Below are 15,895 nucleotides of genomic sequence, written 5' to 3'. Positions count from 1 at the left end.
TGTGCATATAGCTATCTGAATTTGTTTAAGTACCTTCACTTTTTCCCAAAACTCCATGCAGCAGTTTTAATGAGTACTAAGACAGACTTTGTGTTCTTGCATGTTCTGAAGCACCTTTCTGGGGGGAAAAAACAAATCCAAAGCATTGCACATCCTTAGTCTACAATATATGCTCAACTCAGGTAACTGAATTAATGGAATTTGTGCCAAACATCCTTGGTTACTCACCAAATAGCTCATGAACTGTAATTTATGTTTTACTATCATACAGCAACTTGTGTATGGTAAGCAAGTATGTACAGTAACATACTTTCATCAACCTAGGTTCGCTTTTGCATATGTGTAAAGCTGGTTTTATGTTGGGTATGTGATTAAAGTACAATGTCTTAAGCCTCTGTTTCTATGTATGGCCTGAAGTTCTAACCAGCAGGTACAGTATGAGTGAAGGTGGCTAGAAAGAGAGCATTATACAGTGCCAAGAGTCCAGGTTTAATATTCAGCAATACAGAGTAATGGACCATCATGGACTGTGATGTCACAGGCTGTAGCCTACATGGGAGAGAGAAGGGACCTAAAGACTAATTTGCCCTTCATTTCATTCAAGATTTATTACTGAACACATGTGAGTCCTCAGTCCAGCTGCCATGACTAAAACAGCCTTCTATGTTTTATAACTTTGGTATCTTGTGTGGACTTCCTTATAAGCAGCCAATTATTGAATACCTGGCTGTTCTTCCAGACATTTGGGTCAGAGGAGGGATGATCTCTGCCACTAATGATGGTTAACAGTTTATCTCTGAGCGTCAGGGAGTTATGTTTGGGGAGTTTGTTTGTTTTTAAACTTGTAAGCCACTCAGTTACTGTCTGTCTGTCTGTCTGTCTGTCTGTCTGTCTGTCTGTCAGCTATTGTAATGATATTTGTAAGAGGAAAAGGTAGATTTTAAAACAGATTCAGCAATTCCATTTCTTCAAGGGGACATTACTGGAAATTAAAAAAATAGCTGTGGTGAACTGCTTTATTCTTTTTAAAGAGTCAATGTGGAGATTTGAAAAAAAAAATCAATAGAACTTCTTACCAGCTAAGGAGAAAAGAGCTCTAGTTTGAATCATATACACTCACAATGACTATAATGTTTTCAGACTATAATGTTTTCCATATAGAGCTGCCTTTGAAAACAATTTGATGACTTCAGCCACTTTAAAGTCTGTGATCTTATTATCCAAGTTTGCATCATTGGCATTGGCTATTCTTTTCCAAACTCAATTTATAAAATATTGCTAATCTTTAAAATTTGTTCTCTACAAAAATCTGGAATGAATCAAGTGCTGACTCTGGCTCTCTCTATTTGATAATAAAGCCTATATTTTGTAGGAAATGTTGGTGTCTCATCATGATTCTATGCATGTCTGCCTACACATGTTTACACTGGAATGCAGGCTTATTTCATAAGAGCAACAGTGCAAAGGCATTTCCACTGATGAAAGAGAATGAAAACATTTGACTTAAATAAAGTTGTTATTCTATTATGTAATATTATACTAAAATTAGCTGTTTTTAAGCTGGCCTAGTAAGACCATTTGTTTTTATATCATTTAATTGTTTGCATTAATAAAGTCATCATAAGAATACAGCCAGATTATGAATAGAAAGTAAAATATTTTAGAAGCCCCCAAGCCAGAATTTATGTTATTTATATGGCCACCCACTCACAGAGCAACTTTTTAAGCCATAGCCATATCATAAGGCATGGTATTACCTTTATTAAATAGTTCAATTAAAGTACTTATTGAGCTCTTATCATGTACAAGTCTTTGTGTGTGTGTGTGTGCGTGTGTGTGTGTTGGGTCAGAGTTTACAGCCAGAGTTTCTCAAGCAGAGATGTCAACAACAGATGGCCAGTTTCAGGGCAAGAAGTGCAGGGGAAATAATCCACAAAACCATGTGAACAGCAGGAGAAAGACATACAGGCATTAAACCACAGTGGGCATAAAAAGGATGTTGCATCTTCATATTGATAGAGGACAGTTCTTTTCTTACTTAGTTGTGCTTTGCCATGTATCTGAAAGCCTTAAACTGAGTTAAACCTAGAGCCAGGTGCCTGTGAATTTCTGTTAAGGCCTGGCCGGTGAGCCTGATAGCTTATATGGATTGGATTGTTCATTTATTAGCATCTTATCCATCCTTATCACATGAGTGCATTTAATTTCTATGTATCGTATCCCAATTAATTTGGGATATGAATTGGGTTTTTTTCTTGGTAATGGCTTACTAGCTAGTTTTTTTGTTTGTTTCTGGAAGCTAAGGATAATGTTTCTTTTCTGCCCCCCCCTTTTTTTTTTAACACCACAGGAGTCATAAGAACAGCTCTGCATAACATGGACAGGGAAGCCAGAGAACATTATTCGGTTGTCATTCAAGCCAAAGATATGGCTGGACAAGTTGGAGGGTTATCGGGATCAACCACAGTAAATATCACACTCACCGATGTCAACGACAATCCTCCCAGGTTCCTTCAGAGTATGTAAAGGTTTGATCTGATTTATTTCTTCCGAACAAAAACTGTCTGCCATTACAATTTCAGGGAGATTCTGTTAAAATGAAGGATGAGCTGTGAATAACAATCAAGATATTTGACAGTGGCAAACTGTGTTCACTAACTCCTAAGAAGTAGTATTTGCAGTGGAATCTTCACCCAGCAAAACCTTCTCCTCTTTTTTCTTTTCTGCTTTCACAGATGTGGGTATATAAGTACAGGTAGTCCTCAGTTAATGACAACTCGTTCAGCAACCATTCAAAGTTATGACGGTGCTGAACGAGTGGTGCTTACGACCGGTCCTTGAGGTTCTGGCCATCCCAGCACCTCCACGGTCACATGATCGCAATCCAGGCCTTGGCAACTGGCTCACACAATGGTTGCAGCATCCCATGGTCACATGATCATCATTTACAATCTTCCCTGCCAGCTTTCCACAAGCAAAGTCAACGGGGAAGCTGGCAGGGAAGGTTGCAAGTTGCTCCTTTAAGTAACTCCCCCTTCTGCCACTTTTTCTCCCAAGGAGTCTGGCTACTAAGGATGAGATCCCCAGCTACCTGCATGCCCTCCTGCACTCTACGGCACCACCCAGGTATACTCGCGCTGCAGCAGCCACCTGTGAACACTCCTGCACTTCACAGCGGCCACCCCCCTGCCCAGCCACACTCCATAGCACTCACCCATCTGCCAGCCTGCTTGCAAGCCTGCTTGTGAGCCTCCCAGGACTTGCGACTTCCTACGTGCTTCCCCATTAATTCTGTTTGTTGGAAGCTAGCAGGAAGCCATATGTCACAGGAGTTCCTCACTTAAAGACCTGCGCTCCTCACTTAATGACAGCAACAGCGACTGCTGGGATTGCCATCGCAAAGCGATACAGATACATAATGTTCTGCTTTACAACCACATCACTTAGCAATGGAAATTCCAGTCCCAATTATGGTAGTTAAGTGAGGACTACCTGTAATCAGGTGTATGGTGGAAAACATGGGACTGGGAATCTGGACCAACATGTCTGGATCAGAAGTTGATTAGAAGCAATTCATTCATTCATTCATTCATTCATTCATTCATTCATTCATTCATTCATTCATTCAATTTGTATGGTATAAGGAACAAATAGTATTTAGCAAAATACTTTCCCCTGTTTTCACTCACCCAGTCGCTTCATCTTCCATTCTGTGTTTTCTCCCATTCCACGTGGCAAATACTGTAACCAAGGTGATAATCCTGCAGTTCAGAAAAGGGTTAAGCACCTCTATATTTTGTCCACCATGTTATGCATGGCAAAATTTGCTTTGCACCAAAGAAAAGTTAGATTCCCAGTCCTATGTTTGCCATTAAATGCTTAGTTTAATATTGAATAGGCAGAAAATGGCATATTTAATGTACATCGGTTTTCTTTTAATCCTTGAGATGAAAAAGTTAAACATTTTTTCCTAATGTATTTGAAATAGGATTTAATTGTTAATGTAGAGAGACACAAAATGTATTACCTAGCACAGAGTTTCAATAAGTTGTTTCCATATTAAGATCAAGTTTGAATACCTAAAGACATTCATTTTAACCTATGCCTGTATATACTTACATCAAAAGAAAAACTGCTTGTCACCCCACAAAACTATACAAAAGAGCAATTTCCTTACAAGTTAAGAGTTAATTGCATATTGTAAACCTTCCTAGTTAGCTGCATTTCTTTATGAATTCTGAAATCTGCTTCTCTTCTTTTGGAGAGGACTTCCAAGGCATACTAGACTAGCTGGTCTCCATTTTACTGGATTTTATAAAGCTTGTGGTAAGTTCTGGCGTACTAGAGTGCTAATGTCATTGAAGAGTATCAGTTTGCAGAATGATTGTCATCAGACATCAGAAAACGACCATATTTGGGATATTTTTTATTAGGGGAATAGCTGTAGCTTAGTGGTAGAGCAAATGCTTTGTATGGGATCTCCAGACAGGGCTGGAAAAATTGCTCTAGACAACTGCTGACATTTAGTATCCACAGTACTAAGCTAGATTCAGTATAAGACAGCCTGTAATATTCCTGCTCCATTGTTCCTAACGAGAGCATGGGAAAAGGAGGATCACATAAAGCAACACAGATCTTAGACAGAATTGTAGAAAAAAGCCTGGCAATGAGACTGTTTTCTCTACATTTGCAAATATTTGTTTATTGGAATGTTGCACTATTTCTAGCAATGAAACTGACCAAACAATCCAAAACATGTTTATTCAAAAGGAAAGACCTCTTAGATCAAGGGGAATTTCTCCCTAACAAGGTTATTTAAGATTGGAAAAAAAAAGGTAATACTTAAGTTTTGTTTTGTTTTTTAATCTGGATTTTTAGTGTTCTCTCTGTTGCAAATGCAAACTGTGTGACCGAGCTAAGTTTAAGGGTGCCAGCATTTCTGCAGATAATTTTTCCATGATGATCTCCTCAAGGAAGGGTGAATGAATGACAATGCTTCATTTAAGTGTATTCCTACATTAATTTTCTTCCCTTCAATTAACAAATATACTGCATGCAGCATGTCTCCAATGTACTTGAGTCTAATTGTTCTTCATTTAAAAAAGAAAGCATACAAAAGAAAGGAAATGTTTCATATTTTTTATTGAAGAACAGAACTAGCTAAGAGTTGAAGTGCATAAATGACTAGTTTAAAAGCTTTTCCAGCATGTAGCATGAGATAGTTTTCTCAGCTGGAATCTAGATTTTTTTCTGTAGGTGAGATGGAGAAACTAAACAGAAGTGCATTAAATGCTTTAGTTGCTAAAGGTGCTTACTCAAATGGTAGAAGGACAAAATTTCTCAAGATTCCCACCACCCTTACGATAACATTTATTTTGAGCCTCCTGCCATTTGCACTTGAGGCACAGATATCAAGATTATTTGGGAGTAAAACAATCAATACTGTCTTTGCCATCATAAAATAATACCGTACATGAGACAGAAGTGTAAGAAAAAATTGGACTTAAAAAAAAAAATTCTGCTCTTCCTGGGAGTAGGTTTTCTTAATTGTATCCATTACTGCTGGTTGTAAAGGATTGTACACTCTGTGGACTGATGTACATGATGCAAATGATATTTTTCTTCTATTAGGTAGGTATCTACTGCGTCTTACATCACTACAGAGTATTTGAAAGCACAATTCATTGCTCCCTTGCCCATTGTTTAAAGTTTATTTAATGTTCATGTGCCCTCCAAAAGGGTACTACAGGAAACCATCAGTTTAACAGATTAATGGGAAGGAAGGTATGTCCAAGCCAGATGTCTGTTAAAAGGCAAATGAGATTTTTCAAGCTCAAAGACACACTCATACATGAGTAAAGCTGATGACGGTAAATACTACATCCATTTTGAAGAAAAACCATGAATGTTATCCATACTAATTCACACACTAAATTCATTGATTGGGATGAAGCCTATTATTGCCTGAAATTCAGACAAAACTCAGATCCAGCAATTGTTAGTCACTAAAGATGGGGACAGGAAAGGAATAGGTTTACTCCACCTTCTCAGGTGAACAAACCTTCAGCAGAACAAACACTGCCCAATACAAGTCAAGTTCACTAGCCTACATTGCTTTTTTATGAAATCCATAGGTTTTCAACATCCATCTTGTTTGCCAGCCATTACTTCTATTCCAGTTTCTCCTTTCTCCTCTCCAGAGTCCTCTCTGATTACTACTTCTGTTCCCAACTCATCAGTGAGGGCTCTGGCAAGAACCTTTCCTTTGAAAAACAAACTGTTTCTACTCTTCTTATCAGCAAAGGTAGCTGATACAAAGTGTTTGTTCTTCACAGAAGCCTGGATGCATGACCAGCCAACAGGAAATGTGGCTGAATGAAGACCTGTCACATGGGCACACATACCTATTTATATACAGTATAATGCAATTCCCAGAAATTACAGCATATGGATAGAATTTCTTGTCCATTTCAACATTGGGTTATGGTCTTATTTATTTAACATTTATATGACCACCCATTTCATAGCAATAGCATGATCTTTATGTATTTACTTATTAGATTTATATCCTGCCTTTATTTTTACAAGGCAGCACACATAATGTTCCCACCTCCTATTTTCCCCACAACAACAGTAACCCTGCAAGATGAGCTGGGTTGAGAGAGCGTGACTGACCCAAAGCCACCCAGCCAGCTTTTGTACCCAAGGGAAGGCTAGAACTCACGGTCTTCCAGTTTCTAGTCTAGCACCTTAACCACTACATCAACCTGTCTTCATTATATGAAATGGATAAGAACCTCAGTTGATTACTTGAACATCTGAGAGTTGCACAAATTGAAGAAATATGCTCACTTTTGCATGAAATGAACTGAAATTGTATTCACCTATTAGAGAAAATGAGGTGCCTGTCATGAAAAGGCCAGTTTTTAAATGAAACTGTCCATTATGTTCAAGGATTACAACATATGCACACAGAAACTCTGCAATTAAAATAAAATAACTGTGTTTTTTTCTCTTCCTCAAGAGTTTTTATGTTCATTTTCAATCACCTCCCATATCGGTCAGATCATTAAAAAAATAACATCATAAAGGAAGATGAGTCACAATGAACAATTTTCTTAGAATTTCTCTTCTCTTCCCTCTCTTTTTAATACAGGCAACAAATGTGTACTCCTGTTGCCTCTGTGCTTTGTTTGAGAAATAATGAGGGAGGGCTTCCCATCATTTCAAAGTTGCACTATTTCAGCCTGTTTCACTATTATGCTATTTCAAACTCTGGCAAGTAGTTTTCTTTATGGTTCACTCTTTGCTGTATCCAGCTCTTTAGGGAGGCAGCAGCAAAAAGTTGGTAGAGAAGGCTTACTAGGGACTAGAGGAGACAGAATATGCTGTGGTCACCCTAAAATGCCAAAAAGTCTTTATCTGATCTCAGCTGGTACTGGTGATCTGGTTTTGCCTCAGAGGCAATGGATAACAAAGTGTAAAAAATTTTTTACACACCTCACAGCTGTTGTTGGATACTGTCAGCTTCTTTGTTATTGATGCAGCTAAGAACTACTTAATCCTGTCCCAGGATGGCAACATGATGGCAAATGACAGAAAGAAAGATGCTGTTAGGGTACTTTTGTACCATGCTAGATACAAATTGAGCAAACTCCGGGAAGCAGTGAAGGACAGGAAGGCTTGGCGCAATCGGTTCATGGGGCACAAAGAGTCAGGCACAACTTAACAACTGAACAACAACAACAACAACAACAACAAAGATACAACTAAGGAAAGACCATGAGCAGCAGGAACTTTCAACTTGAGTCTTCCTCAGTCCTAGTCGAACAGTTAAACACTGCATTATACTCCTACAAAAAGATTTGATGTAGACTGAAAAATGTCTAGCAAGATGTGCTTCCAGAGGAAAGAAATGAATTTCCATTGTTGCAAAAACATTGTTGGGAATCCTTTTTCTTTCATTGATCTTTCTCTCTGTTGTCTATTGTTGAATAAATTGTTCAATCTTCTCTTGACAGAAAATAAGCATGGCTCTTAGAACTGGTGGGTGTGCCATTATTGAAGATGTTTGATCGCTCACAACATACAGGAAACTCGGCCTACTTTTGATCCAAACAAAGTCCAAACTCCTCTGTACTTTTTTTGGAATATATAAAAGAGAGATAGAGATAGAAAATTATTTAAAGCTTTTCTGTATTGGTTATCAGTTAAAAACTGATAATCATTAAGCACTGACAAGCTTACTGAATATCTGGAAAATAGAAGGACATACAGTATTAATTACCACATGAGACAAATTCAGTGCATAGTTGCTCACAACTAAATTGCAGAAAAAGAGTTACTTCCAAGTAACATGTGCCTGGGTTTGTAGTCTTCCAGAATGAAGAGCTAGCTCATGAAGGGCATTTACTGTTTTCTACAAAGAGAAATATTCTGACATATTCATTATAAATGTCTATTTAGTAATGATTGGCTACTGAGGAATTTTTGCTGCTAATTACAAACAGGTTCACTCCCTTTTCTCCTAATTCTTGATTTATCACACTGATTCTGATATTGATGTTGAATTTTAAAATAATGGTTTGATTTTACCTTTCCTTTTTTCCCCTCCCCCAACCCCTCCAGCCTGCATGTCTCAAGATAGCCAAGTGGTAATTTCAGCTGTATTGCAAAACCCACTGCAGTCATAATTGTAGCTTTCTTAGCCTCAGAGCAGCAAGTATGTTTTTGTTTCTTTTTATATTAAGGTCAGCTGGTGGGTGCACAAATGTTCTCTTAAGAAATAATCTGATTCAGTGCAGTGACGTTTTGAATGGTAAAGTTTCTTACAATTGCAAGACACATCAATGTAGGAGGGGGAGAACTCACTTTAGGGTTTTTAAATTGCTTAGTTTTTAACTCAGTGAAATTTACAGACCTTGTTTCCTTGGCCATTTGGGAGGCAAGAACGATGCAAGCTCAAAAGTGTTGTATTTTTTCTCTATGGCTTCAAAGATATAAATGCTGTTACAGCTTTAAAGTCAAACAATTCAGGGAAACAAAAGAAAAGTTCTCAGATCCTTTATATTCATTTAAAATTTTACTTACTATACTGAACTACTGTCTTGCATTACACAGCATGTCTTCTAAGAGCAGAACACAAAAGAGTCCCAAATAAAGCCAGTGCTTCTTCACATCCAACAAAGTTATGGAATTGGCCAAAAGAAAAATTGGTTATGGCCACTAGCTTTGATAGCTTTTAAAGATTACTTCAGAATTTCAACTTCTGCAATGATGAATAACAGCAGTAGGCTGTTCCTGTCATTTCCTGCTTGTGGGCTTCCCATTCAAAATAGAATATTAAACTAGGGCTACAGTATGTCCAGAAAGGCCTTAGCTGCATGGTCTCGGAGCTCTAGCAAGATTTGCATGCTCTTTCAATCTTTGGCCAGAATAACTTGGGATTCTAGAAGCACAACTGCAATTTCTGTCCTTGAAATGATGTACTTCTACAACTGAAATCTCCTGGGATTATTTTCTTTCAGGGTTAAATTCCTTTTGATCAATGTGCTTTGCCAGCCCATGACAAATTTTATTTCCACAGGATTTATTGGTAACCAATATACAAGGAGATCACAGAAGAGAATCCTGGGCATTGTGGGGACGAGGAACATTTTCTATTGTTTTGTACTTCTCCTAGGTAGCAACTGTTAGCAACCAGGCCTGTAGTTTGGGATAAATGAGAATAAGTGGTCGATCTAATTCTGCTAGTCCTCTGACTCTAGACCTTGTATAAACAAAGGGTTTGGTAATTTATAAGGTTAGTTAATTTATGATGGGAAGCTAGCCATTGTCTTAGCATACTTTCTGAACGAGGCCATCGTATTCAATCATATTGTGATTTCTTTGTTTTGGTATAGCATATTATATGGACACACCAGCTGTGTTTTGTTAATTTGGATTTAGCATGCTGCATGAGTCCAGGCAAAAAGACCTGAGGGTAATTCTCATTGTTTGGACATATATTTTGGGTAAGGCTTAGAGAAGTCTGTCCCCCCATTTGCAAACACGCTGCTTCACCCCTAGTTAAGAATGAAATCTAGAATACATGGTTGTCATAGCCATACATAATTATAAATTGTTTGCTCTGTTGGAGTTGTTTTATATTGTTGTTTTATTCTTCCCAGGAAGCAGTATCCTACAACCTTTGATAATCAGTCTAAAACAGAGACACTATAAACTGACGATACAATGTTTCATGTATTTCACTGAATTTGTCCCTTCTGTGCTGATTTTGAAATCTTTCTAAAACAGTATTACTAGAAAAGTTGCCTGATTATATTTTTCAGAACATTATCAGCTGTATGTTCCTGAGTCAGCACAAGTTGGTTCTGCAGTAGGCAAAATCAAGGCCAGTGATGCAGACACAGGGTCAAATGCAGACATGAAATATACTATCATAAATGGGGATGGCTCTGGAATATTTTCTATATCAACTGACAAAGAAACACGGGAAGGAATTATTTCCTTGAAGAAGGTAAGCAAAAAAGTTGCAAAAGATTTCTTTGTGAAAATTATTGAAAAGTCCAAGGCTGGAATCCTTGGCAAATTAGGACCTAACAAGATATTTGTTTAAATGCAGAATTGTTCCTGGTGTGTGTGTACATGTGTGTGTGTGTATATGCACATGTGTGAAGATACCATTTCAAAGGGAACATAATGGAGTGCAAAACCTGTTCAGTGCTGTAGCTTGCCTTGCTATGATTTATTCTCTAAACCATTTTTTTCCTTTGACTGACCTCCATTGGAGATACAGTGCCAGTTGGGGAAACATACTCCTTGCAAGGGGACTGGTGGGAAGTGAATCATGATCAGACCAAAAAAAAAAAAAAATCCTATCCTATTCAGCCTCATCATACTTTAAAATGTAGACTATTCTTTCTATATAACTCTTGCAGTTCATTGTTTAAACCAAGGGCTCTCAAACATTTTTGAGATAAGGACCATACTCATCTTTGAATGGCAAGCCAGGGGCCATATTCTTCAATGAAGATGGAGATGAGACAAAAATTAAATTTGCTTTAGTAAAAAATAAGGCACTGTTAAAAATAATGATATATAGCTAATATGTTTGGGAATATTTAATCTATTCCATCTCATTAAAAATTATGCATCACTGGCAACTTTTGGAAAGGTGGTTTCAACGAGATGGGTGGTGACAAATTTGATATATAAATAAAATAAATAAAAATAAAACTTTTGGAAGGGTTTGGGTGGTCATACCAGGCACTTTGGAGAAGTTGTATGCAATCCTGAAGATGCAGACCTGATATAAGTACATATTACTGCTATGTATACATTTTTATTGGACATTAAGCCCTATTGAAATTGATGCACTTCATCATTAAACATATATGATATATGGGAATCTCAGACCACCTTAGGAAAGTCAACTTATGGCTGTGGTTGCCACAGAAATGAAGAGATACATGAGCATTCCTTCAGTTACAAAAAAAATCATTCTAAAATGATATATTTATGTATGTATGTCTAGTCCACCCTCAACCATGAAAGCTCACTGGGTGATTTGGGGCCAATCACTCTCTCTCTTGGCCCAACTTACTTCCTAGGGTTGTTGTGCAAAAATAGAAAGAGAGAGAGAGAGAGATGTACTGTAAGTGACCTTGAGCTACTGAACAAAAGATGGGGTATAAATCTAACAAACAAAATAGAAATTTCTTGTAAAGTTTCTCATATTCCACATCTCCCACTTCCCCATACACTCATGAAGATTCTTGCTGGCATGATTAATCTTGCTAGAATTACAAAAGATATGGAGATTCACCCTGAAGAAAGAATTCACACAAATTGCTATGTTAGTGCCCACTGTATCTGAAGATGACAATCCATTGCTATATATAAAAACAAATACAGTCCTCTTCAAATATTCAGTTGACATATACAAGATTTTAAAGTAGGTATAGAATGGAGGTGTGCATCCTATCTGCTACTTCTGTCTCTAACTCTACTCCTGTGGTCAGTTTTGAAGGAAAATTGTGCTCATGTTGCTTGAACTCAAGTATCAGTCTCTAATAAAGAAGTCATTGGGAGTTGTGAGGCGTATAAATTTAGATGATGATGATGATGATGATGATGATGATGATGATGATGATGATGATGATGAAGGAGAAAGAGAAGGAGAAGGAGAAGGAGAAGAAGAAAAGAAAGCAAAGATAATACCAATAGTAATAGGTGCCTTAGGTGCAATTCCAAAACATCTGGAGCACCACTTCAACACCGTTGGCATTGACCAAATCACCATCAGTCAATTGCAAATGGCAGCTTTATTTGGAATAGCTTACATCCTGTGATGATACCTTTAGTATTATTAAACAATAACATCTGCCTATCCCAGGTCCTTGGGAAGGACTCAATAGGTGGACAAAAATGCCAAATCCAGTCTAAACATCTGATTGACTGTGTAACCAACCATAATAGTAATAATAATTTCTAGTTGTACCTTGTATTTTTCCACTGAGATTACCCTGATATTTTCATTCAAGGTTTAAAAGAATGAATTTTCCCTTCTTCCTTCCAGAATATACTATTGATTCTTTTCTTATTATCTATTTTGGGCCATCCTGAAAGCCGTTAATTCTTCTTCTAAAATTATGTCTATACTTTGAGCTCTATAACTGCTTTTAGGCATGGGCATTAGTTGTCTCTTATCAAATTTGGGGCCTCAATGCATTTTTGACTTTTAGTTCAGATCAAAGACTGATTCAGGAATCTTTTAGTCTCCAACATCATACATTGTGATCTAGCACTAGGTCAGGATCTCCAGTGTACTTTGATGCTTTTCCCAGGACTAAAATTACCAATTTTCTTTTCTTAAATTATTTTGTTGCCTTTTGTATTTTTAGTAAAATGATCCATTTATCTTGTTCATTCAAAAATAAGGATTAACGCCTTGAAAAGTGCTTGTTGAATAAAAATCCTGATCCTATACATGGTACAAGGTAGGCTTCTTCTCTCACTTTTGGTGTTTCACGCCAAATTTAATCCTAAATATGATGCCTACCAAGCTGGGTTTTATGACCAATTGCTGTGATAGTTTTATTATCATTTAGAGACTTTTTATCTCCTAAATTGCATGTGGTTCTGCAGTAACTTAAAAATAATTGATCCTCAGTTTAATTTCTGTGAGAACCTGCTGTGCTAGGACCTTTTTTGGATAGAACATCCAGTATCTATTTTATACAACAGTGTTCTTATGTTCTTGACCAGCTTGAGGCTTTTGGTGCATTTTAGATTCATAATCAAAATTATTTCCCCAATCTCCATTTTTCAGTCTCTCTCTGTCATAATTATTAGAAATAGTATGTTTGCCCATGTGTTAAAGAGTAGATATAGCTATCAAGCTGTTTCACTCTGCTGTAATGTACTTGCCTATGTGTATGTGTGTGTTTAATTTTTTTAATAAATAATAATAATAATAATAATAATAATAATAATAATAATGGTTCCACATTGTCCCAACCATCCAGTTCATTTGAATGTTTTCCTTTTGTTATATATACTGCTCAAACCAATAATGTTATCAATGCCACAGAAGCATATGTAGAGTATTATATCAGAATTAATAATTAAGACAGGTCTTTTAGAAGGATCCAAATTTATTGCTGTGTGCAGCTTATTTGGCTGTCACACTTGGGCAGCATTTGATGTGAGAGTAGGTGCTCTTGACTTTCGTTACATCATACAAGAAATGTCATTGTTCTAAAATCTCAGTGGCAGCACAAGCTGTCTCTATTTTCTATTTCGGTACATATGGATAAAGAATATCCACATCTTTATTTATCTTTGTCTTTATTGTCTTTATTATTTATCTTTATATTTATTTAAAAAAAATAAAGGACTAGGAATGCTGATGCATCCCATTCCTATCTATATGGCCAATGATCCTACATTAAAAAAATAGAAAAGGATCATTTTTTTTTTAAAGCCCTGACTTTATGTATGTGGCCAAATATGCACAGATTGTTTTTATACTATCACACAAAATATTAGGTAAGGTAAGTTACTGCAGTGTTCACAGAAAAAGCCATGTGGTTGTGTTGGGTTAATACCGCATTTGGAATGAACTGAAAATAAGCAATTCAGAAACATTTGAACTAGCATCATCTGTGTTCAGAATTTTTTTACTAAAGTCAAAGAAGATAAATAGCTTAGATAGATAGATAGATCAGAATTATAGAGAGAAAGATAAAGTTAAGGAGACTATCCAAAAATCCTAATTTTTAGAGCTATGGTCCTTTTGACATAGCATCACTACATATGTTGAAGTCTAAGTATTAAGTATTACTTAATACTAAACAATATTGCATATAACCTTGTACCTTTCCTAACCTAGCCTGCTAATAGAACTACTGTTTAGGCACTCCTCCTCCACCTCCACCTCCATCTTTTTTTTTTTCCTTCCCTTCCAGGGTTAATTTAATTTCTGGTTTTCAGCTAGGTTAACTTGCCTGGTTCTTGGTCTCAGCTTGATGGTGGTTTGAATCTTCAGTCTAATGAATTTATAACTTGGCTAGACCCTGCTGTTTCATGTTTTATCCATGAAGAATATTCTAAGTATACAGACCTGTATTATCTACTGGTATTTATTTTACAAGAAGACATTAAGTTAATATTCCACTGTGAGCGTTTATGGAAGTAATGATAAGTTAAAAATGAAAATGACAGTGAGAAAATCTTTCAGTGCATATAAGCCTTTCTGTTCCTCAAGAAATTGCATACGACATTAATTTAGTAAAATGAGTAATAAATAATAGTCACTGACATTATCCACATTGTCATGCTTGATCTGAAGAAACATTGATAATTTTGCTATTTAGGGTAAGAATCACCCTTCTGGTTTCTTTTTCCCACCTTATTGTCTGAACACACACACAAAAAAAAAAGATTATATACTAAACTGAATATTCAATGAGCATTACCATAACAACTCTTGTTTCATATGCAAAGCATATATCATGCAAAGCATATATCATGCATATCATATGCAAAGCATATATCAACTGTGTTGTACTTCCCCTCCTCCCTAATTAAATCTGTTATTTCCATATCCAAGATGAGTTCTGCATAGTACTGACCTTGTAGGGAACATTTGTACCTCAGCCTTCCATGGTCAAGTCAGTCAGCAGCTGATTGTGGGAGTCATTTGGCCAATCAGCTTTGCTGGCTGCTGAATTCCCCCTATTGAACCTCCAGCTGTGTAAAGCAGCCTGGCAAACCTAGCAAGCTTTTCCATGAAGCTCCAAATGGATCTGGGAGGCAGGGTGGCAGGCATAGCATGCCATACCACACCATAGCATGGCACAGCACAGCATGATCTTTTTGTTCTCTGTCTAAGACAGGGATGGAAAAAAATTCATGGAAGGAACAGTGGAGTCCTTGGGGTTCTCTCAGCTTCTTTTCCTGCAAACATTTCATTACCCGGCTAGGTAACATCTTCAGTGCTAGAATAGGATGGGGTTTGCTCTCTGTTTATATACTGTGGCCTGCCCTGCCAGTGCTGGTGGGGGGTGGGGGTTTTGTCCCTTATAGAAAATATTTATTTTATTATTTATTTATTATATTTTCTATAAATATTTTCTATATAATATTTATTATATTTGATATATAATATTTATAGGATAATATTTATAGAATAAATTCTACTGTCTCAATTGAAAAGAAAACAAAAGACCAGAAGATCTCCTCACCAGCAATCATCACCCAGATAAGCAGAGGTTACCACCAGGCACACAATCAGGTAGTGAACAATATCCTAATCAAGGAACTACCAGAGGAGGAAAACAAAACCCCCACACCCACCAACACCGGCGGGGCATGCCACAGTATATAAAGA

General features: G+C 36.9%; 1 protein-coding gene across 2 annotated transcripts in view; it reads left to right on the top strand.

The window, feature by feature from the left end:
* Positions 1 to 15,895, top strand: part of CDH18 (cadherin 18) — a 302,248-nt gene that overhangs the window by 225,893 nt on the left and 60,460 nt on the right. For both annotated transcript variants that reach the window (XM_088130719.1, XM_088130718.1), the window contains exons 5-6: positions 2,351 to 2,518; positions 10,332 to 10,519. In XM_088130719.1, coding sequence (XP_087986845.1) covers positions 2,351 to 2,518; positions 10,332 to 10,519 — 356 coding nt within the window. The remainder of the gene's footprint in view (positions 1 to 2,350; positions 2,519 to 10,331; positions 10,520 to 15,895) is intronic.

This window comes from Python bivittatus, unplaced genomic scaffold (assembly GCF_059951505.1).
Source record: "Python bivittatus isolate LINGU-HERP-01145 unplaced genomic scaffold, Pbiv_v1 ctg000840_np1212, whole genome shotgun sequence".
NCBI classification, from domain to species: Eukaryota; Metazoa; Chordata; class Lepidosauria; order Squamata; family Pythonidae; genus Python; species Python bivittatus.
This window is presented reverse-complemented; position numbering and strand designations above follow the sequence as displayed.